This window comes from Micrasema longulum, unplaced genomic scaffold (genome assembly GCF_059751315.1).
Source record: "Micrasema longulum isolate JH-2025_06_02 unplaced genomic scaffold, ASM5975131v1 h1tg002637l, whole genome shotgun sequence".
Lineage (NCBI taxonomy): Eukaryota > Metazoa > Arthropoda > Insecta > Trichoptera > Brachycentridae > Micrasema > Micrasema longulum.
Window position 1 is genome coordinate 84,255 of NW_028279772.1, and position 24,529 is coordinate 108,783.

Consider the following 24,529-nt stretch of genomic DNA (forward strand, 5'->3'; position numbering starts at 1 on the left):
AGTAAACGAGGTTGGTTTGAAAAATCAAAATGGTGTTTATATTTATTAATGCTTTATTCAGTTATTTCATTTGAACTTAAGAAAGGGTTCAGGTAAATGAATTTATTTATAGAGATAACTAAAAATTTTTTTTTAGGTATCTCTGTTAATTTCAGGAAATCTCTGCTAATCATAAATATGAACTAAAAAGATATAAATCATTATTATTTTGAAAAACGCAATCCACAAATTTAATAAGTATGCATATAAAGTAGAATTATTATTTTATTGTAACATAAACGGCATAAATTGCCCTTAACATGTACATTAAAAGTAAATATAATAAAAAATACATATATGTACAAACATGTACACTTTTCAATCAAATAAAAATGATTAAATTGCATCAAAATAACAAAAATTACAAGTAAATACACATAAGTAATCAAAAATATAAACGATATTTAAACATAAGTACAAAAAAGGAAAAAAAGAGAAACATAGAAAAAAGTGCGCACAGCGCCGCATCTGGGTTATTTCTCAATATTTTAATTGCTGATAGCTGACTTTAAAGACTTGTTTATTTTAGAAAGCAAAAATGCTTTGTTTATAAATATTTCTGAAAAAAAAAAACAATTTTTATATTTATTTTACTTCCTACCCCGTTTTTGTGAAACGACATAAACAAATTATGGTATATTTACATCAATGAAGTGTTGCGTATTTGGAGACTTTGACATATGCTTCAGAAGTCACCAAGAAATTGAAATCCGGCAAGTGTGCTTGGTTATGACACGAAGGTTTAGAAGAATTCTACATATAAATCAACCAGTGATTATATTAATATAAACATAAGAGTGACTAATATTTATATTTTATAATGGGAAAACCGAAAAAAGTTAAAAAGGGGTCGAAGGACGACGACGGGTAAACAGATATTGTACAATATGTAACCCAAAACTTCTAAACGATGTCATCAGTCAGTATAAATGATAATTATTTATTTTAGGGACAGTGACGCTGAATTAGAAGTCGCGAGTAATGTGAAAGAATCTGTGTCCAAATCAAAATCCAAGCAAAAGTATGTTTCTATAAATATTTATATTGTAGGTTATGCTAAATATGTGGTGTATATAGTTTAAGGGTTGTGTATCTTTTGGAATATAATTTATTTACTGTATCTAGCAGAAATGATTTTGTTTTCTGTCTGCCAACATTAATTTGATATTGATTTCAGTGCCAAGGTTATTTGAGCAAATTAGATACAGTATTTGTGTCTTTACAGCTGTTCTTTGTGTACTTATGTCCCAATATTTCTTCTGATTTATTGATTCACTATTTTTAGTTTTTCGTTACTGGTTTGTATTCATACCAGCTACTGATTTTTGTCTCTTGGCATTTAACAATGACTATTAAGTATTATGGTCCAATTTTCTCAGTTGCACGCAAATATGACTTTAGTCAATATGTATTGCAAACTTTGAACACGCCTCCGCAATGTTTTGCTTTCTAAATGCTCAACTATCTATAATTTTGAATGAATCACATATTTTACTGTATTTTTTCATCACTTAACTTGTATTGGAACAATTTTAGATCTAAAACTGAAGAGTCACAAGCGGTATCAAGTGATGAAGATGAAAATGCTGGCAGCAAAAAGTTAGATAAAAAGAAGAAAAAAGGAAGTGAGAGTGACAAAGTTGCTAGTGTTACGAAAGATATTAAAAAACTTGAGATAACTACTAAGAAAAATTTGAAAAAAAAAGTTGTTAGTAATGGTAAGAATATTATTAATACACTTATGTGTCTGGAAATGCTCAGGATACATTTTAAATACACATATTCGAACCGGGTTGTAGTCCCGTGGCTAGTGTTGCGGACTCACGGATCTAAGGTCAAAAGTTAGAACCTCTCTCTACCACAACTTCATTCCGATTTTCTAATAGCGAGTTATTTACAACTCGTTGAAAATGGCCCCAAAATTGAGCTGTTTGGGTAAATTATAAGGAAGCAAATATTTGTGTTTTATAGAAAAAAATAATATTCCTATGTAAATATTGTTCATGCACTGTTGATCAATAAAACGGTTTTTTTTCTATGAAAATAATTTAAAATAATTATATTACACATTACAGCACTTTCTATGTACATTTATGCTTGCTCTATATTTACAGGGAAACATCATATTGTGTCATAATATTGTGGGTATACTGGCAAAAAACGTTAACTCGAAAATATGTGGATTTGACTTAATGATGCAGTTTTGTAAAGTTTTAACGCTCTACAAACTGGCAAAATACACTAAGGTGTATTAAATTTCATATATCTATAGTTTTTAAAATAAATTTAAGGTTAAGTCGTATATCGGGTATTTTATTCAGGCTAAAAGCTTTAAACAACTTAATATAAAATTAAGAAACGGAAAAATTAAAAAGATGTTCTTAAAGAGTAATTAACTTCTTACTATATTTAAATAAGATATAAAAGAGTAAAATTGGAACAAAACTTAAATGTTCTTAACTTAAATTCTCAAAACAGGGATTTGAGAGTTAATGTTTTTTGCCAGTATACCTAGTATAGCCATGCTAGCAATGAAGAACATATTATGTTCCTTATTGCTAGCATGGGTGTCGCCATTTCAAAAGTTAAAAAAAAATATATATATATGTGAATCCAATATATTTTGGTTCCCGCCTATTAATAATTTTAGTAATCAATCAATAATTTATTGTGACTTCACTAATTATTTTAAAGTTATTGTTTTTTGCATTTTTTTATTTACTCTATTGCCATTTTATGCATGTACAATTTTTATGTTTAATATGATTCCATTTATTATGTTTGTTATTTTTAGATGAATCTTCATCTGATAGTGATTCTGAATCTGAAAATGAGAAACCTACCAAAAGCAAACCACCTGCCAAAAAAGGCGGGTTTGCTCTTCTCCAGATGGAAGAATCAGAACAATCTGAAGTTAGTTCAGAAGAACAAAGTGAATCGGAAGACGAACAGCCTAAAATCGTACAGAAGAAAGCACCACCTCCGCCCAAAGAACAAGGTGGGAAAAAAACCAAAAAGTCAAAAAAGAAAAAAGATGATTCAGATGACGACATTGATAAAGTTTTAGCTGAACTTGAAATGGAATATAGCTGTAAAAAGCCTCCACTGACTACAGAAAACCCATCAGAAACATCCAAGGAACCCGGTAAAGAAGAAAAAAATGTCAAGGAAATTGAGGCATCTGAAAAAGACAAAGATGAAGATAATGATAATCAGGATGAGACATCGACTGTTAAATCAGCAGCTCAGAAAAAAAAAGAAAAAAAGGATAGGGAGAAACAAAAAAAACAAGCTGCTAAAAAGCAGGAATCAGAAACAAAAAATGAAGCCACTCCTACTCCTGTAGAGACAGAACAGGAAAAACCTGAAGCTGCGCAGACTGAACAACCGATCGAGGCTGAAGGGGAAGACGAAATCGTTGATAAGAAAAAGAAAAAAAAGAAAGGTGAAAAAAAGGAACCTGAAGAAAAAGGTAAGAAACCTGCCAAAAAAGCCATAGCTGCAATGCAGGAAGCTTTAAAACAATTAAAGGAAGAAGAAGAAAGACTAAAGCGTGAAGAAGAAGAACGTATCAGACAAGAAGATGAGAGAGAAGATCAGCGTCTCGAGCTGATTCGACTTGAAAAGGAAAAGAAAGATAGAAAGAAGAAAAAAGAAAAAGAACGTAAAGATAAGTTGAAGGCTGAAGGAAAGTTCTTGACACCGAAGCAAAAGGCTGATAAGGCCAGAGCATTAGCTATGATTGAATCCCTTAAGGAGCAAGGTGGGGAGATAGGTGTAGAACTACCGGAGAGGAAACCAAGGCTGGGAACTAGAGTTAAACCTAACAAACTTAAAAAGCAAACGTCAGAAGAGCAAAGTGCTTCACAAGACCCTAACCAAGTAAATGTAAAAATTGTAGACTCAAAGGTATGCTTTGATTTTTTCTAACTGTAATTTTTTAAATCTGATCCTCTGATTAGTTTCACTATTTCGTCCACATTTATTAGATCACGTAGATTGTCAAATGTAAGACATTTAGGAAATTTTAATCACAAATTGGAAAAGGAGTATATGGTCGGCACATTAATTTTGATTTAATGATTATACACAATCATGATGAATTCATAATTGATAAATTGTATGATATGGATTCTTGAGTCATTTAAAAGTAAATTAACGTAGAATCACAAATGCATGTTTATGAGTGACTTGAAATCTATGAAGTTAGTAGTATTAGTGATATTGATTCCTTAAATACTTCTTTGAAGCTTTGTTTGGGCTATTGCCACAGTAAAGGCCGGGGATGTTATAATAACAATCTTTAAAATACGGTCCCAGATGTAATCATAAATAAAAATTGTCATTTATTTCTTAAGTTAGTTTACATTATAACTCTAGATATAAATGAATTTTTAAACTAATTTTAAGCATATGAATTTATTTTACTGATGTAATTAATTTTCTTTAAAATAATTTCGCATTAACTATTTTCAGACTGAGCTCGGTAAAGAGAGCGAAACTAAAAAAGATGAACAGATTAAAGACTCTTGGGATGCAGAATCATCTTCTTCCGACAATGAAGAAGGTGATGTTAAAGTTGGCGCTACAGATGCCACTCAGAAAGCTGGTAGCAATTCCAGTGGATCAGACAATGAAGATGAAAGCTCTGAAGAGGAATCGGAAGAAGAATCGGAACAAGCAAAACAATGGGAAAAGGCAAAACAAAGAATGAAGGTATTTATTTTATTTGTGTCCTGACTTTTTAAATCCGTTTTAAAATTTTTATTGACAATTCTTAATGGAATTCCATTGTACATATGTAACAATATTTTTGTACCATCATCATCTAATCCGTACCCAGTGATGCTGTACACTGAATTGGTATTCCAATTGCCGCCTATCTAGATCAATTTGATACATGGGAGGTAAGAGAATCAATCTTACGCTTCAAGTGCCAGTTTAAGAACAATGAAACATTGCATTTTAAAACAACCTTGAAAACCAATATTTCATGTCCACCCTGCCAACCAGTACACTACGAGGCGGGGTTGTCTCCACTTGATTTCCTTATTCAGGATTTTTTTTACCTAAGAATAGCAATTTATATAAATGAGCACATATAAAACAGCTTGCCATTGGCGTCGCATTGACGTTATCCATCTTCCCCGCCGAGTGTGCTTCTAACAAACCTTGCCTATTATGGCGCGGGTAACGTTACATGTGTCGTTTTTCCCATTCATTTTTGGATAATAAATAATTAGGTAAAAATTAAGCGATTTATGATATAAGGATAAATATTTTTCAGCTATATAAGCACAACGTTGTCTTAGGTAATGCTAAATAGTCCTAATTTATGATTTCAGAAACGTCAAGAAGAGAACGAAGCCAACAGGTGTTCCACGGTGATGAGGGCGGCTATTGTGTGTGTCCTGGGTCATGTGGATACCGGGAAAACTAAGATCCTGGACAAATTAAGGAAAACAAACGTTCAGGATGGAGAAGCAGGCGGAATTACGCAGCAAATTGGTGCCACCAATGTCCCCATTGAAAATATTAAAGATCAAACTAGGCATGTTAAAGGGGTGAGTGTTATTTTCAATAAATTTAATGTACCTATGTATGTTAATTTTGTCTAGTTCATTAGTGAAACAAGCTCAAAAAAAACCATAATATTTATATGTGCAATTTTATGTTAAATTTTCATCTCTGTTTGATTTACTACTCATATAATCGGGTATTTTTACCGATTAGGAATAACATTGAAAATGTATTTAATATTTATAGTAGATTTTTACAGTTCTAATGATATAACTATCAATGCATAAAAAACAATTCTTTCATTTTCATTCATAATTTTCAGGCTTAAAAATGAGCACATACAAATTGGCTCACAGTTAGCGTCACTTTGTTTTGACGTCATGCCCGCCGAGTGCGCTATATTGTCTATATTGATTACGAAACGTCTATATTGATTATTGTTAAAATATATTCTGTAACGTTTTCACGTTTTTATGGTTGCAGGTTAATCAAATAGAATTTAAAATTCCTGGTCTTCTGATCATCGATACACCTGGTCACGAGTCCTTCAGTAATCTTAGAAGCAGAGGTTCATCCTTGTGTGATATTGCTATTTTGGTGAGTAGTATTCTCAAGATATTTTTTAAATTTTGTATTTATTCATTTGAAAACTGTGCTGTTCACATTAAAAAAAATAAAAAATAACTATTAGTTCAAGTTTGTTAGTGGAAATTCTTGGTGGAAGTTCCTTGTTATTTATTAAACAAATAAAAGATGAGTGATGCTTAAATCCACAAATTTGGAATAACATTGAAAATCAAAATCATGTACTTTGTAAGCTGTTTTGACTAATAAATATTATTTTTTGTTGTATTACAATGATTTTGTTATCGGCACTAAACATTCAATCATAATTATTTTTGGTTACTTATTATTTTTGTACTTTTAAATTGTTTTTCACTGTACTAAAAAATAATTGTTTATTACATTATATCGCCTATGTAATTTCAATATCGCGGATGACCCATTTGTCAAAATATTTAGGAGGGAAAACCTTGTGATTTAGTAAAAAATAAACTAATTTAATGCAGTTAATTTTGTGTTGTTGATTTATATTAGAAAATCTATTTTAACTATCATATGCTTCTATACAAAGTTAATTGTGGAAGTTAAACTGGCAGTTAAGTATGGCGTATTTGCAGTATTGCCTTTACACAAATCGAGTATATCTAATCTCCTGTATTGGATTTAGGGATATAAGCGGTATTGCTTTGCTTTCTTGGTAGGGAGGATTTATTCGCGGTACTAAATTTAATGTGCAAATGCAAGCAGTCTATTGGTCCATTTCAAGATTCAAATATACCAATCAATGTGGCTTGTTCCATTCAATTGGAAATGCCAAAAAAAAAGTTGTTTTTTTTTTTGCTCATACACAGTATTGAACGATACATAATTATTATGGTTTATTGTATCCCTGTCCTGATTTGTACATTTACTGTGGGTATTACCCATTTTCTTTTCTAAAAGCCCTCTGGGCTATGCTTATAAATAAAAAATGTGTCAACAAGTATGCAACCATAATATTAGATCAAATCAATGCATGGTGAACAATAGTTGAATAAATAAATCAAACATAATGAACCAGTAATCATGAAATTTTAAAATATGATTTGTTTCAGGTTGTGGATATTATGCATGGACTTGAACCCCAGACTATAGAATCACTGAATCTATTAAAAGCCAAGAAAACACCATTTATAGTTGCATTGAATAAGATTGATAGGCTGTACGACTGGCAAAGCGCGCAAAGGAAAGATGTGAAAGACATCATCAAGTCCCAGCACACAAATACACAGAATGAGTTTGAAACCAGAACTAAGGAAGTTATCTTGCAATTTGCGGAACAGGTATTTTTTTTATTTTCTTTTATTTAGGAAACATACAGTACAGTTACATAGTTTTATATTTTACACAGTTAGACTTAACTCTAATGAACCAGTGAAGTTTCCATATTATAAAGTAATTATATGTAAGGTTATTAATTAAAGTACAAAAAAGAGAAGGAAAAAAACTTAAATAGAAGTTATTTAAAAATTAAAATTAAAGTAAAAAGATGAAGAAAATTTGTAAAAGTAATTAACAGTTAAGAATTAAAATAAAGAATGAAAAACATGCTCAGATGTAAAAATAAAATAAAATAATAATAACATTTTTTTAAAAGGAAAAACATAAATATACACATACATATTTTAAGGGATTCAAAGAAACGATGAGAATAATCTTTAAAGAATCTTTTAATAAGAAAATAAATTTAAGTCAATTTAAAAACATCTTCAAAATTAATGACAAGTATGTATACGTTTCATTTAAAGCTTGTAGAGTCGTTGCCAAATAAAATTGTGTTATAATTTTCTCAAGTTTTGGCTACCACAAGCTTAGCAAGATTAAACCATTTTCGACATTTTGACCATTAAATCGTTTGCCAACATATGTATTTAAAAAATAATGATAACACAAAAAATATCTTCTGTTTCAAAACGGATGTAGAGTTGGTGCAAAAAGTCCAGAGACGGATAACTAAAATGGTTGCTTCTCTGACTAATAGACCCTATAATTTCCTCTTTAAAAAACTTAGTTTAAGGAATAGAGGAAACATGGTGTCCTTATATAGAGTTTCAAATCCTAACAAAACAAAATAATGTGCCATCATTAAAAACAATGTTCAATGTGAACAATTTATTATAGACAAATGTCAGGCATTGTCAAAGTTAAAAACAATATTTTCACATCTAATGTCACGAAGATCTTCTTAACAAACCGAGCAGGTTGGTCGTTGGAACACTTTTTATGCGGATGCGATTACGATTAATGCATTTGTTGGTGTGATTAAGATTCCTGATACACGTATTGTGCATGCACCGGCGACATCTATTGGTAACTACATAACAATAATTCATATTCTACATATTCAAAAATAAAATTGCATTCTCACAGTAAAACAAAAAAGAAATGGACATAAAATTTTACTAAAATATACATATGAAACTATAGATAAAAAATATAAGATTTCCAATGAGGAGATAAACAGTGTCTCAAACCTATTGTACAATCACCTACCCGAAGAAATAAAAAGCCTTGTATCAGTTTTAAAAATACATTCTCAATATTTTTTAAATTAAATCTGATGTTTATATTAATTTTTAGGTGTTATGGAATAACTTAATAAAGCACAAATAAAGAGTAAAGCAACAATTAGGAATTTTAGTGCAAGGCAAAAATCTAATTTTAAGAATATTTTACTGGACTTGATAAAAACATTTGATTGTACTGTGAAACTACGTATTACACATTTTAAACAAATTTTTTAAAAATAAAATCTTAATTGCCCTTAATATGGTATTGTTATTTGACGTTGGAAATTCGGAATGTTCATAAATCATATTTGGTTATCTGTTTTCCAACGGAAAGAAGTAAGCAAGTCATACAACTCACAATTGAACCTATATTATGTTCCTATCAGTTTTTTTCAGTTCTGTTTACTGATGTCCGGGTGTAGAAAACTTTTTTTTTGCACCACAACAGGCCAGGAGACCCAATAACAGTGGAGACCAGTGGAGACCCAATTACAGCAGAGAACACCCAGGCTTTACCTAGGTGTTCTTTCCGGGAATCAAACCCGGAACATTCTGTGCATGAGTCAAGCGTCTTAACCATTACACCACGGAGGCCGTTTGATCATGTACCAAATTTCAGTGTAGATTTAAGAACATAAATATGTATTTTTTTAAATCATACTTTCAAAATATGTGACTAAAATGACAAATGTATATTTTTTAAAATACTAATATTTTTATTGGTTTGTTTCAGGGTTTGAACGCTGCTCTGTACTATGAAAGTCCTGACATAAAAACCTATGTCTCCCTGGTGCCAACTTCCGCTGTCACTGGTGAAGGAATGGGAAATCTTCTAGCACTGATTATTCAGTCTTGTGAGAATTTACTGCACAAACGTCTTCTATTCTCGCAAACTCTTCAGGCCACTGTTCTTGAGGTATATCTCTTATTTATTAACTTGTTTATTCTCCTGGACATCTCTATCTTACATCTCATTTAACAGCGTGGTTGCAGACCCATCCTACTTTCTACCGTGGTTATTTATAACCAGATGAAAATGGTTCTAAAATTAAAATATGTATGAGTAAATCATAAGAACACAATTGTTTATTTTAATTACTTACTATTTATAAATATTGTGTGAATATAATTTATTTGAATAATCACATATATTAAACAAACCATAACGCCGTTTCCCCATAAGTGCAGGCAGAGAGAATAGAATGCCCTATCACTCTGTCTTTGCATAAGGACCTCGGTTTCTCTACATTCGTACATCTCATGCATGCATGCCGATCATTCTGGCTTTTTACATGTCTATCTTCAAGTATTTTATGGACTTAGTCGTGCCATGTCTCTCTCAGTCTTCCTCGTTTTCTGCATCTATCAATATTCACATCGTAAATTCTTTTAGCCGTTCTTTCGCTGTCCATTCAGTCTACATGTCCAAAACTTTATATTACATGTTGTAATAATAAATTTAGTTTAAAATTATGTTTGAACTACATCATTCTGTTTTGTACCTTCTACATTGGTTTGATATATAGGGTGTTCTTTAATCCCTGTCACATCCGAAACCACGATGATCAGTATGAGCAAGAAGACATAATAGCATATAAAATTTTTTTTATTTAGAATGAAGAAAATTTGTAAAAATAAAATATTAATAAGAACAAATGGTTGCTTACTTCTGCAGGGGAGAAGCGAGGGGGGCGCGGCCGCGCGGTTAACGGTGTGTCAGACTCCCCCTCCCCCCTCATTTCTCCCCTGCAGAAGTTAGCAACCATTTGTTTTTTTTAAATATTTTATTTTTTTAATTTTTATTCGTTCTAAAAATGTATTTTAATGTGCCGATATGCTCATACTGATTATCGTGGTTTCGGATGTGGCAGGGTTTTAAGAACACCCTGTATTTAACTGTATTTTTTTTCTTATTCTTTAAATTTATCTTGATTTAATTTACTTTATTTTTCTTACAATACATATATGTATACTTCTAAGTGCCTAACATTTCTCAATTTTCAAATTGCTTTTATTTTGATATTTATAATGTAATTAATCAATAACTTACATCACCGTGGAAAATTTATATTTACTGTTTTCACAATTTTAGTTTCTTCATATTCTTATTTTCTGTATGCAATATATGTAAAACCTGTTGTTTTTTTCCCAAATAAATAAATATTGGATAAATTATTTGGGTATGTCTACTGTCAAATTGGCCAACCCGTTTTTAGGACTAATTATAACTGACTGACTGAATATTGTGCTTAGTAAAATAGAATGATCGCAAACATGATTAAATGTGTGCGAAGGTTTTCACGGTCACTGTTATCAATATTATGTATCTTTTTTGGGTGATACCGTGTATGTTGGATTTGATCCGACGTTTCGGCTACCATTGCAGGAGCCATCTTCACACAGTTTTCCCTGAAGATGGCTCCTGCAATGGTAGCCGAAACGTCGGATCAAATCCAACATACACGGTATCACCCAAAAAAGATACATAATAATGATTAAATGTGATTGAAATAATTCTAATAACATATTTTAGTATTTAAAATATGGGTAGTTTGTATTAATTTATCATAATGTATATTTCTCATGTACAAGTGGAATAAAGAATTCCATCCCGCATGTGAAATAGCATCAAAACCTTGGAGCAGTGTTTGTTGATAAATATATGGCCAAACCATAAGAACACAAATATTATTTATTTATTTTCTTTTTCTTTTACTTTCCTCTAATTTTGTCTCTTTTTCACTCTGTGATAATTAATATAACTTCAATAAATATGTAAAAGAGGTCTCAGGTTCAATTCCCAGCATGGTTGACATGAAATATTCATTTTATAATGTGCTTTTACACTAGAATTTTTCATAGTACCCGCCCATAGTACGATAGGAAGTTGACATTTATCTCCAATTTTATCTACAAAATACAATAAAGTTTTATTGTGAAATAAAAAATATTTATACAATTAGTTTTTTCTAAACATGTTCAATTACAGTTTTACGATGAAGATGCTTAAATTTTTCATACAAATATACACATTTTTATACAAAAATATCAATTTTACTTTAAACCATCTCGATATGTACCAATGAAAATAACATTTATAATTGTGACCCTGGACTGACACCTGAAGCATAAGACTGATCATCTTACCTTCATGTAACAATGATCAAGATACGCTGCGATTGGTTTACCACTGCAGTGCCCTATGCACCATTAGGTTCGGAAAGGGGAATGATGATGATGAAATATGTATGCTTATTTAGTTGACATTTTTAATTTTAGGTTAAAGCAATTCCTGGCCTCGGAACAACCATTGATGCCATCTTGATTAATGGAATGTTGAGGGAAGGAGACACCATAGTTTTAGCGGGTACAGACGGACCCATAGTCACTCAAATTAGATCTCTCCTGATGCCACAACCAATGAAGGAACTTAGGGTTAAGGTAAGCAAAACAAAATAAAATCTGTTCTGTATTTTTTAATCTTAATTAGTGAATTTTAAAATTAAGGTTGTTTTCTCTTTAGAATGTGCTTTTTAAACCCATATAAAAATGTTTTGATTTCTAACTGAATTATTAATTTATTAGGTTCAAAGATTATAATAACACCATTTATTTTATTGCTTTGTTGGAAGAAATCGCCAATGTGCAAAAGTCAAAATCTGCTATGTAAACAATCTTCTATGACCAACTTTTGTTTTTATGCCTCAATGTCCAGAATGTGTAATTAGTCGATTCATCACACAACTCGGAATTTTTCGGGTTGGATCTTTCCGCTTTTCGTAGATCTCTTCGCCATTTACACAGTATGTGATGAAGAAGGATTGGCATGGCTTAACTCAAAGTATTGTATGTTAATCGTTTTCTAAAATATACTGTACACCATATTTCATTGCACTTTGTCTGCCATATGGTTTTATGTAATTTTTGTTCAATTTCTTGTACATAGTTTCTTTATACAAGTGTTATAATCGGCTTAGGCCATATATTTAACCAATAAACACTTGAAGACATGAGTGGATGAAGGGGTCATGTTGCTGCATTTTTTTTTGCATAATTAAAGGTTTTATGTACAGCCTTTTCACATAAAGCCAACTACGCCATCAAAAAGTATCACAAAAACAATTTTGAGAGCGAATGAAGGTGTTATTTTATCAACCATTGTACTGGTGTTCAAAACTTTAATCCCAGATATATCTGCTTTTTGTTTTTTTGAAGACTCATGTCTTCAATTGTATTAAAAATTCGCATACACTTTTGAGGAATTGTCATTTTACACAGCACATAAATTTGATGTGTAGTTACGGTGTGTTATATAGACTTTGGCAATGGAAATTCTGCACTATGTAATCATAAAAAATATTTTATTAAAAATATCTTAGTAATATTTACACACCGAATTTGTTAATTTTATCATTAAAAAACTATTGTTGCAAATTTATCTTTTGTTTTGTACGAATTCTAAATCTACAATTTATTATTTCATCATATCTTCTATGAACAATCCATCGAGGGTCCGGCTCTCTCTCTCATGTTCCTTATGCAGAAGAGCGTAGTGTTCTTTACCATACAATTTAACTACTTCTGCTTAGATCTCCTGACACATCGCCGTCTCCTTGCTTTGTTATAAAGGATTCTTTCAGATGGTCAGTTGTCTACTTGCAACATGAGCTGCTAAGCAAAGTAATTCTAATTTTGTATGGCCTAATATTTTATGAACACCACCCTGCAAAATAAATTAGTGAATGTGCACAATAATGTTGATAATATTGTTTTAATTGTTGTCTTTCATTTTAGAATGCATATATTGAATATAAAGAGATAACAGCTGCCCAGGGTGTGAAGATCGCTGCTAAGGATCTAGAGAAGGCTGTTGCTGGGCTTAATCTTCTAGTCGCACATAAAACTGATGAGGTTGAAATTTTAAGGTACGTTTTGAAAATATTTTAGTCAAAACTTTTCATTATGTAAATAAGCATCCTAAATCAAGTAAGGGTTATCTCTAGAGCCCTCACAAGGCACTGCAGATTAAATAAACACCTTGTCAAAATGAGCCTTTCTTGAACTTCTATATTAAGGTTCTGCAGGGCAGGTGATGAAACACCTATACACAGTTTTATTTTATTTATTTGTAATTTTATAAAACTCTTCAGGATTATCATTCACAGGTTTTAGTCATTCTATGCTAATTTGCTGCTTTATATCACAAAAGTAGCCGTAAAACCACTGGTTAAATCCGAGGATATTAGAGCACTCAGCCCCTGCCTAATGGTCTGATACTTAAAGTACTTGGGCTTGGAGGAGGAGATTTAGCAATATGAGAACACTCCCCTCCACTCGGCAGCCAGGCTCTTTAATGACCCGTCACAATAGATCTATTCTGGTCGCAGTAACGTCGGGAGCCTGTTTTGCACTGACCCCCATTTACAAGAATATGATTTTTTTTTTTTAAAAGAAATATTTTTTATTATTTACTCAAATATTTAAATTTTCAGACCATTTCCTAAAAATCTTAAATAACTTGTGCTGGAAAAATGGAAATTAAGTTGTGGTAGGACCTTTTGTCCGTGAGTCCGTAATACTAGCACGGGACCACAACCTGGTTCAGAAATAATGCATTTTTAAAACTTTTTATGTTTACTAGCAACCAAGATTCTTAGAAACTGACATTGTCAGAATGGCGGTCAAAACCAAAAAACTCTCTTTTTTATTCATACAATAGCACCTAATATAATTGGAATGTAAATCCATCCAAAAATGACTAAACTTCTTTTTTAATAAACAAATTATTATTCCATTTGCTTTACTTATATACACCAGTCACGATGGGTTGTTTCTGGGGGCTTACAATATTTGTATTTTCTTTCTTTCTTCTTCAACCTTGTTCTCTCCGCTGCTGGATAAAGGCCTTTTCCAAACGTTTCCATTCCTTCCTATCACCCGCTTTTATCATCCATGTTTAACAGGCTATCGAGGCAATGTCATCAACCCATCTTTTTTGTGGCCAACACTTCTTTTGTTTGCCCATTGTCTCCACTATAATCTTGGTTTCCACCTACAATATTTATATTATATTATTATTTAATAATTGAGATGAATTATTTATCAACAGAGAGGAAGTTGCCAAGGATTTGAAGTCAGCCCTGTCAAGTATCAAACTGTCAGATCGAGGAGTCTACGTCCAGGCTTCCACCTTAGGATCATTAGAAGCTCTACTCGAGTTTCTGAAGACGAGTAAAATCCCGGTAAGTCTTTTTCTTTATTTTTTTTACAGAAATTCCCGTACAGATTTTCTGCTAAACCACATCACTTTGCGTATTTTACCTATTCTTAGTTAGTAAGTTGACTATGTATTTGAAAATCATGTTTTTATAATGTTTAAATCATAAAATTACGGTATAAACTAATAAATTCCTATTGTTATAAAATTTATGTGATTCAATTGATTGGCTCCCTGTCTGTTCCCCGAATTACAAATTACTTCGGAGAGCGAACATTAAATTGCGTTGTTCCAAGATTGTTTAATGATCTCCCACAAACCATCATCAACATGAAAAATCTTCAAATTAAAAAAAAAGAACTGAAGAAATATCTTCTTGATACTTTATAGTGCCTGTTTATAAATAAATCTGTAAAATACAAATAAAATAAATGTAATTTAAACCTGTCATAAAAAAAAAAAAAATTAAATAAATGTTTCCTACCGAAAAGTCTTTAGACTTAGTGGGTAACAAATTCTTTTATGTATTTTTTAATTATAAAATAAACGCTGCTCTGCAGCACTGAAACTGAAAAACTGAAATGAAACATCCATATGTTTTTACACATATAATAGTGATAAAGATGTTCGCTGTTTGAATATTCTGCATTATGTCAAGTTACAAAAAATTTAGTGAAAAATAAAGTACTTCTCGCAGAACTAGCTCGATGGCAAGGCGCAGAATCATTTTAAAATATGGGATTTGCATTAAGTATTAATTTGTGGGTAACACATAATTTTCCTATACTGTTATTGAATGGCATTTATGATGCTTTGAATTATTTTTATTCGACCTAAACCGTAAGCTGTCATGCATCCTCATATCATATGGTGAATGCTTTGCGGTTCATTTTATCTTTTTTTTATTTTTTTTTATTAAGTTTTATTCATTATAACAAGTAAATAACATACAAAATTGTATTTTTGTTCCCGCAAAGCCGAAACTTGTCTGCGGGTTACATTACATTTTTTTTTTTTAATTTATAAGTAAGTACATAGTTTAATAATAATTAAAGAATAAGATATATTTATACACTTAAGTTTCACTTGCTGTTTAATAATTTTTTGACTATTTTTTTAAATGAAATTAGGTTTTTTTCTTCGCGATTTTTGGCTGGTATTAAATTGTACAGTTTTGGTACTACACTACCCATTGTTCTGTCACCATAGTAGTTTTTCTGTCGTGGTACCATCAGCTGCTGTGCCGATACTTGTCGGGTCATGATCTGGTGGTTTATTTTGGATTTGAAACTGCAATCGAGGAAGTGATCTGTCATTATCTTATATTGACACTGTTTGTTAATTGGCAAAACGTTAACAAAATCAAATAATATTTTATTGTTGTCTTTTGCCTCATTCTTTATTTTTAAAGGTACGATAATTTTTAAAATTTGTACCTGTAAGTTCAAGACTCTATCCGTATAAGATTTAAAACTTAATCCCCATATTCTTAATCCATATTGAATAATTGGGTCAACTAGCCCCAAGTAAACTAGTCTCAACACTGGGTATGGTATGTATGGTTTTAAATGGTACATGTTAAGTAGGCAAACTCTTAGCTTATTGCAAACTGTTTTGATCTGTTCTTCCCAATTAAAAGTGGAATCTATAATAATACCTAAATACTTATAATTTGATACGTGATCTATTTTTGTGCATTTGCAGTCTTGCAGATTGATATGCAAGCATTCGTGAGTGTGTGCATATATTAACAAATCTTCTTTTGGTCTATTATATGGGGACGTAATGTGTAACGCTTTCGTTTTTTTTATATTTATTGTTAGGCTATAATCATGTGACCATCTTAAAACTTGATTAAAATCCGATTGCAGTTTTTGCTGCGCGTCTATTTGTGAGTCTCCAATAGCAACAATTGCCGTATCATCTGCAAACTGATAGCACAGTGAGTGTTGTATGACATTTGCCATAGAGTTACAGTATATCAGGTATTCTAGGGGACCAATTACTGACCCCTGGGCTACTCCTGTTTTTACTTGTACTTTTTTGCTGAATATGTCTTGTATTTTCACAATTATATTTCGATTTTTGAGATAGTTAGCGAGTAGTTCTTTATACTTTCCTCTGATCCCAGCATCGTCCAAACATTCTACAAGGCGAGAGTGATCTAAGGTGTCGAAGGCTTTAGCATAATCGACGAATATAACAATCACGTGTTTTTTGTTATTTAAGGCTTGGTTTATATTGTTTGCAAAGTCAGACAATAACTGTGTTGTGTTTTTTCTTTTTTGAAACCCATACTGTTTACAATTTATTATTGAATTCTTATCAAGATATTTTGTTATGTTCTGAACCAAGAATGTTTCAAATATTTTATTTATACAAGTCAATATAGAGATAGGTCTATAGTTACAGTATTCCAAGTGAGAGTTTCCTTTGTAAATAGGCCTTATTATAGATATTTTTAGACAATCAGGATAAATCCCCTTTTCTAGACACAGATTTATTATTTTACAAAGCAAGTGGCTGATATTTTCCTTTACATATTTTAAATCCCGAATTCTTATTGAGTCTATACCTGGCGATTTTTAATATATTATTGAATATCACCTGTTTCCAGTCATCCGATGTCAAGTTTTGTTGCACTCTGGCAAAATCAAGGGAAACCTTAATTTTCTCCATGAGTAGAGGTTTTTTTACAGGACTCCTTGTATCGATTCCCTGTTCCAACAATCTCCTGCAAACTGTCATCTCTGAAAATGTAGTTATTCCCGTGGATAAGATCTCTCTGTATAGTTGTTTAAATTTATATTTTGTACAACTATCTAAATTAATACGAATACATGAATAATACGACTTTCGCTCAGAAAAAAATCTCTTTTGTGGCATTGGGGCCATTTACATTTTTCGATGTCCCGGATGAATATATTAAGTTCGCTAAAACGAACGCCATTTTCGGGAGAAGTGTACAAGTTTGGATTTTGTCTATGAGAAGAGACCATTGCAGGATTTATATACTATTAAGCGTGTTGTCTAGATGTTTGTTAAAATTTATGTTTGTGAATTTTTATTTTCAGTATTCTTTAGTACATAATATGCATGATTCCACTTTCCATTATGTTGTATCCCAACTCAACACAGGGCATAAATAAATAAATCCCAACCATCTATCCGCTCTCTAGCTGCAAGAAGTGTTGGGATGTTTATTGTACAGCTCCCTTTAGGTGATTTTCACGAAAATGACGCTATAGAAGTTATCCAGAGTAATAATTATAATATATCTATACTTGTAGTTGTATAACCGTACAAAAATTATTCATGTAAACATCATAGAATTAAGAATAGTCCAGAAACCGCATACGCACATCAAACAGAAGGCTAGTAAACTACTCATAAATGAGTAGGTTTACGTTTCGACCCATTAGTTTCTTTGTCGACGTCGCTCAGTAAGCAACTCCTGATTTGAATTCAACTATGCCGTGTTGTGTCCTTTTAAAGTGTAGAAATACTGCTAGGATCCTAAAGAAACAGGATGCAATCACATTTCATGTGTAATTAGCGAATGAATGTGTATGTAACAAATACATTACTTAAAAATTGAATTATTTTTCCATCTGTCAGATTGTCGAAGAAACAAAATGGAAATTTCTTTAGTGTTGCCAGGGTAATAATTTTTTTTACCCTACTTTGCTCATCTAATGAGAGAACTAATGAAAATTGGATCTCGGATTAAACAACTCCATCATGGACATTTGACCGACATTATCTTTAAAACTTTAAATATTATTGAACATGATATAAAAATATCCGTTTTATGTCAAATAAAATTTGTTTTATACGTTAAGTTCAAAGTTCATTAATTCAATTACTCTTATTAAATGACCCTTTACTTATCTACTCTATTGTGTCAATCAATATTTCCGCGTGCGCAATAAAATTTTAGAGAAATCAACAGATTGCTTTTTTTTAACCTTACATTTGTTTTATAATTATATTTTTTCCTATCGTGCAACATTACGCGGCGGCATCACGAATGCGCGCGGCGAAAGTGAGGCATAGTGGGAGAATGATTGGATACAGTCCGATGTATTCAAATATGATTCTACGCTCCTTCTGGACTATTCTTAATTCTATGGTAAATATTGAAAAATAAAAAAAAGCCATTTTGTTTCGGCCATTAGGCGTGTTAATTTCAAGGCCTTTTTACTGTTGACTGTTGACACCGCGTCAAAAATTACGCTCTTCTAAATATACCCGAATCGTGCTTGGATTGTACACAGTAAACATAAATGTAGGTATTATGATCTACATCGTATACACACGGAGAGTTGTCGGGCGTTCGGTGCGTGGCGCATAAATCATCCGCGCGTCTTTAGTCTTCACGGGCGGAAGCAAACCGAGCCATACTCGCCGACGGCCGCCATATTGCGCTGGCGTGACACGTCCGAGTTTGCATATTCCCGCGCATTCTACGCACCAATCGCCGCGCGCCTTTTCCAAAATGGAATGCCGCGCCTTTTTTGAACGGTACCTACGCACCGGAATGGCGTAGAAATGTTTTTCTGCCATGTGCTTTTTACGTTTTTTATGCCGCTACCCCCGCTGCTCACTGCAAGGATGCAGATAATAATATTATTCATGCAATATGAATGGGCCACGTGTGAAAAATGTGTCATAAACTAAAAATAAACGCAATAAAAGGAAACAAATCCGAATTCCTAGTACTTCATTTTTCCCCTCTGCCCTCAAAGTGGCTCATAGGGCACTGCATTGGCACATTAATCGCAGCGTATCTTATTTATTAGATACATGACAGTCTCACGCTTCCGGTGTCAGTCTAGGGACAATAAAATATTCTAATGTAAAAACACCTTAACAATGTTGTGAGTTTGTCTAAATTTTTGTATACAAGGACTGAATTCAACCCCCCTAGGGAGCTGTCCTTTCCTCTTTTCTTTTTTATCCTTTTTCCCTTTGAGTAATAGTTTTGATTTAAGGTAATTTACAAACAAATACGTTTATATCTATTATTGTATATCTATTATTATCGTCGCTATGATTTTTTAAAGTTTTTTCTTTCTGAAATTACTCCGCATGTGACGTCAGAGGTTCTCTTCCGCTTATTCTCGGTCAGTTCTGCCGATTGGTCCGTCGACGATAAGTTAACCGGATATCTTTCACAGCTCTCTTATCATTGGTTGATTCATATGAACTAGTGACATCGTTCAAAGTAGTTCGTTTTTATTATTTTTTCGTACATCTTCAAGAAACTTAAAATGTAAACCGTAAATGTAAATATGTAAACCGTAAATGTAAATATGTAAACCGTAAATGTAAATATGTAAACCGTAAATGTAAATATGTAAACCGTAATTTTAAATACGTAAACCGTAAATGTAAATATGTAAACCGCAAATGTAAATCGAGTTTAGATAAGTCTGTCTCATAGCAAATTATTAATACGTAACTTATACAGGATGTTCTTTAAACCCTGTCACATCCGAAACCACGATGATCAGTATGAGCAAGAAGACATATTGGCACATTAAAATAAATTTTTAAAACAAATAAAATTTTCAAAAATAAAATATCTAAAAAAACAAATGGTTGCTTACTTCTGCAGGAGAGAAACGAGGAGGGGGAGTCTGATACACCGTCAACCGCGCTACCTCACTTCTCCCCTGCAGAAATAAGCAACCATTTGTTTTTTTAAATATTTTTTTTGTTAATTTTATTCGTTCTAAAAATTAATTTTAATGTGCCAATATGTCTTCTGGAACATACTGATCATCGTGGTTTCGGATGTGACAGGGTTTAAAGAACACTCTGTATAGTACATATTGAATTCGTACTACGTTATGAAACGAAAATCCTAGTAACATCTTGCATGTTTCTATAACATTGTGTAAAGAGATAATAACTTCCTATAATTTATTGACTGAAATAATAGTCTTATCTTGTTTCCTGTTTGCGTTAACTTGACAACAACCAACAAAATATTATATCAACAAATATGCATTAGATTTATTTTTTTAATCTAACAATTTGTAATTCATTTTAGTACTTTTGTTAGAATATTTATTTATTTGGATACGTGAGCAAACCATCTCAGAGACCCTTTCTTAATCTTATCAATTATACTTGTCTCAGATTTACACTCTCGCCTGATTTCATCATTCGTAACCCTGTCATACATTGATTTCCCACACATTCGTCTAAGAGATCGCATTTCAACCGCATTCACTCGGCTTTCATCCTTCAATACAATGAAAAATAAGTTGTACGTGTATACTTATTAACTGAGATTTATTCCTGAGAGACTATTCGCAAAAATTGGGAGAGTCTCATGAAAAATGTCATAGTTATTTCGGCAGTATGTATTATATTCCCGAGACATGCGGGCCATAGTGTGTGGTATGTAGCATTACTTGAAAACAAAGGCAGTTTAGTAAAATAACCAGCTACGTCTATTCATCCATCCATCGCGTTGTTTTTTATCGTGTCCAATAAGAAAATAGCGAAATAACTGTCACTAAATTTAAATTATCTTGTCTTGGATGTGTATGTAATTACGTTGCGAACGGTTGTGTTGTTATTGTATTAACACTATTAGGTGTTCCAGTGTTTCTTCAAGTTTATTTTTATTTATTTATTTATTTTACATAAACGACAGAAATTGCCTTTAACATATATTGAACATAAATATGAAAAAAAAAAAAAAAATACATATATAGAAACATAACAAAAAATTATAAAAATTGCATAACTATAACAATAGTAACAAGCAGGTAAATACATAAAAGCAACCAAAAATAATAACGAAATAAATACATAAATATGAAAAAACAAAAAAGGAAAAAACATTTTTAAATAAAAAGAAAAGTTTAAGAATAATATTGCGAGAGAAAAAAAGAAATCAGACTCGTTTTATAACTATCAAGTCCAGAACCAAATATATCAGCCTTGTCCTCATACTGATTGCCATATCTATGGAGCCTAGGGATAGGCGAGTGCATGTGATAGTTGGTTCTAGAACTTGCAGAACAAAAAGGAGATCTGTGGCGGGTATGTCGACCAGGTACACGGAAACACACCAACTCCAGCAAATCTGGACAGTCAATTAATGAATTGATCACCTTAAAAAGTAATATTAGGTCAGTTAGGATTCTTCTATCAGAAAGTCTTAAAAGATTTGCTGAAGACAACAATTGATTATAATTAAATAAAGCAGCAGGAATATGAAGTTTAAAATTAATATATTTTAGAAATTTCTTCTGGACGCGCTCGAGTGAATCAGAATGTACACGATAATGGGGCGACCAGACTGGAGAAATATATTCTAAACGACTTCTAACCAGGGAGCAATAAAGTGACTTGATTGGTGCGATACTTTCAAATTTATTAGTAACCCTACAAATAAATACCTACTCCAAATGTACCTACTCGTAAACTTACATTAAAATTAGCTAAACTATTGATCAAACATTCAGTAGCTCAATCACAAATAACTATCAACGTGCTGATAAGCGTCGCGATAACAATTTCTCACCATGGTTGTTTATCGTATTCGCGATCACAATGGAACATTCGTGAACACCCAATATTAAATGTCAAAATATTTACGTTTCGCGACGTATAATCCTGCTGCGCAATCACATATTTGAATTTCACCGGTGTAAACATGGAAAATATTCCAAAACTGCTATTTAAAAAAAATAAATTATTATTTATCATGCTATTTATTGCATTTAGCCGGCCGCGGCGGTTGGCAATCCAAATGTCAAGAAAAACAGTCCCCATAGTAATTGTAATTTAATTTTCTTTTTTTGTATTAGATACTCCTTACTATTTTGCAAATGAATAAAAAAAAACTTTTATTAGCATAAATAAACAATACATTCAGTAAAAAAAATTGAACGCTTAAGGTTGAACTTACCAAAAAAGAGCCTGGCTCTTGTGTTTAGCAAGTTTGCAAAATAACATAAAAAAGAAACAAAAAATGCAAAACAAAATAAATAAAAAATTAAACAATTTAAAAATTGAGAAAATATAACACTATTTTTTTAAAAATAAAAACCCAACATTTATAAATTTATAAACACAGGCACATATTAAACATACGTCTTTATTTTCAAAATACAGTTAATGTTAATTATGTCAAGATGCTTTTCTTTAATTTATCCTTAAATTTTTTGTAATCTATTCCTTGACGTAGATTTTGTGGTAAATTATTGAAAAGCTTCCGTCCCATATAAGTATAATGACGTTTGGCCGTGGTAGTTTTAATTATCTGTAGGCATCCTGTTCTTAACCTTCCCGTAATACGGTCCGATGGGAGGCTCTCCTTACGCAGCTGGAGCATACAACACTTTCCGTAGATATTCTCCACTCTTAAAATATTAAATTCTCTGAACAGTTCGGTAGTTGAGAACAAGGGTGGTTTATATAGTATTATTTTAATGATTGTTTTCTGTAGAACTTTTAAGGGTCTAAGCAATATATTGTATTATTTTTTATAGCAAACGCCGATTTTTCGCCAATGAAGTGTATTTATTTACGAGGAAAACAAAAAACAAACCGACACGAGCGTTGACTTAGAGATTACACACGCGTTGACTTATGATTGCGATAACTTAAGCATGTTCATTATTGTTCATTGTGGTCGCTTAAATGCTTAGCATGTTTTTAAGCACGTCGATAGTTATTTATGATTGAGCTACTGACCATAATTAATTCCTGTGGATATAAAAATACTATGTATATTTTTTGCATTAAATAAATTAATTTTCATAATTTGTTTTGAAAAAAATCTTTTTTACTTAATAAATTATTTAGCGTTCATTTTTAGCTCTCACTTCCCGGTGACATGTACTCGCGAACCAATATGCTAACAACATCGATGTCTTTAGCGTGAGTCTTGTAAATTTTAAATATCAATGTATATGTTCCTTATCAAATAGAACTTAATATTCTGTTCATATTGTATTTTATAACATTATGTACCTAGCTGCTTTAAACCTTTAATTGTATTTCTTTAGCTTATTAAAAAAATAGAAATATATATATATTGCTTTAATTTTTTTAAAACCAACTTAACTTTAAAACACAGTTCTATATTTTATTACAGTATATTGTATTTTTTTTTATAATTTATGTTGTTAATACACTCATCTTTTTATTTTTATACCAACTATACTTCTTAACACTGTTCCTTTATTTCGTTCCTTTATTTTATTTCTTTATATTGTGTTTTTTTTTTTTTTTAAATCTATGCTGTTTATATACTCATCTTCTTTTTTTATACCAACTTTACTTCTTAACACCGTTCTATCTTTTGTTGCTTTATATTGTATTTTTTAAATTTAATGTTGTTTATATACTTATATTTTGTAAAATTTTCATGTATGTAAAAGCCTTATGGGCGTGAAAAAATAATAAAATAAAAAAATAAAAAAATAAAAAATGTGTAGCTAGTACACATTTCATCAAATAACTTTTACATCTCTGTAAATATAATAAATACTGTGTTAAGATTTTCGGTATTCCTTCCTTATACGTACACGTGTCCGTTAAAATAATTTATTATAAAATAATAATGACTTATTAGACACAGAAAAAGCATTTTATCAGAAATTGGAGATAA

At 31.5% G+C, this 24,529-nt stretch overlaps 1 protein-coding gene across 1 annotated transcript; it reads left to right on the plus strand.

Annotated features, from left to right (window-relative positions):
* The first annotated feature begins 726 nt into the window (after positions 1–726).
* LOC148271806 (uncharacterized) lies at positions 727–15,246 on the plus strand. The gene is made up of 12 exons (XM_088240913.1): positions 727–906; positions 989–1,060; positions 1,576–1,757; positions 2,834–3,948; positions 4,516–4,755; positions 5,385–5,603; positions 6,043–6,156; positions 7,218–7,445; positions 9,406–9,588; positions 11,952–12,113; positions 13,467–13,597; positions 14,782–15,246. The coding sequence occupies exons 1-12, from the start codon at positions 860–862 to the stop codon at positions 15,005–15,007; spliced, it is 2,919 nt and encodes a 972-aa protein (XP_088097039.1). The 5' UTR covers positions 727–859; the 3' UTR covers positions 15,008–15,246.
* The last annotated feature ends 9,283 nt before the right edge of the window (positions 15,247–24,529 follow it).

Excerpts from the sequence above, each read along its gene's own strand:
- LOC148271806 (XM_088240913.1), top strand. The coding sequence starts at position 860 with ATGGGAAAACCGAAAAAAGTTAAAAAGGGGTCGAAGGACGACGACGG. Across the intron at positions 907-988 it reads GGGTCGAAGGACGACGACGG|GGACAGTGACGCTGAATTAG; the intron begins GTAAACAGATAT and ends TATTTATTTTAG. Across the intron at positions 3,949-4,515 it reads TAAAAATTGTAGACTCAAAG|ACTGAGCTCGGTAAAGAGAG; the intron begins GTATGCTTTGAT and ends AACTATTTTCAG.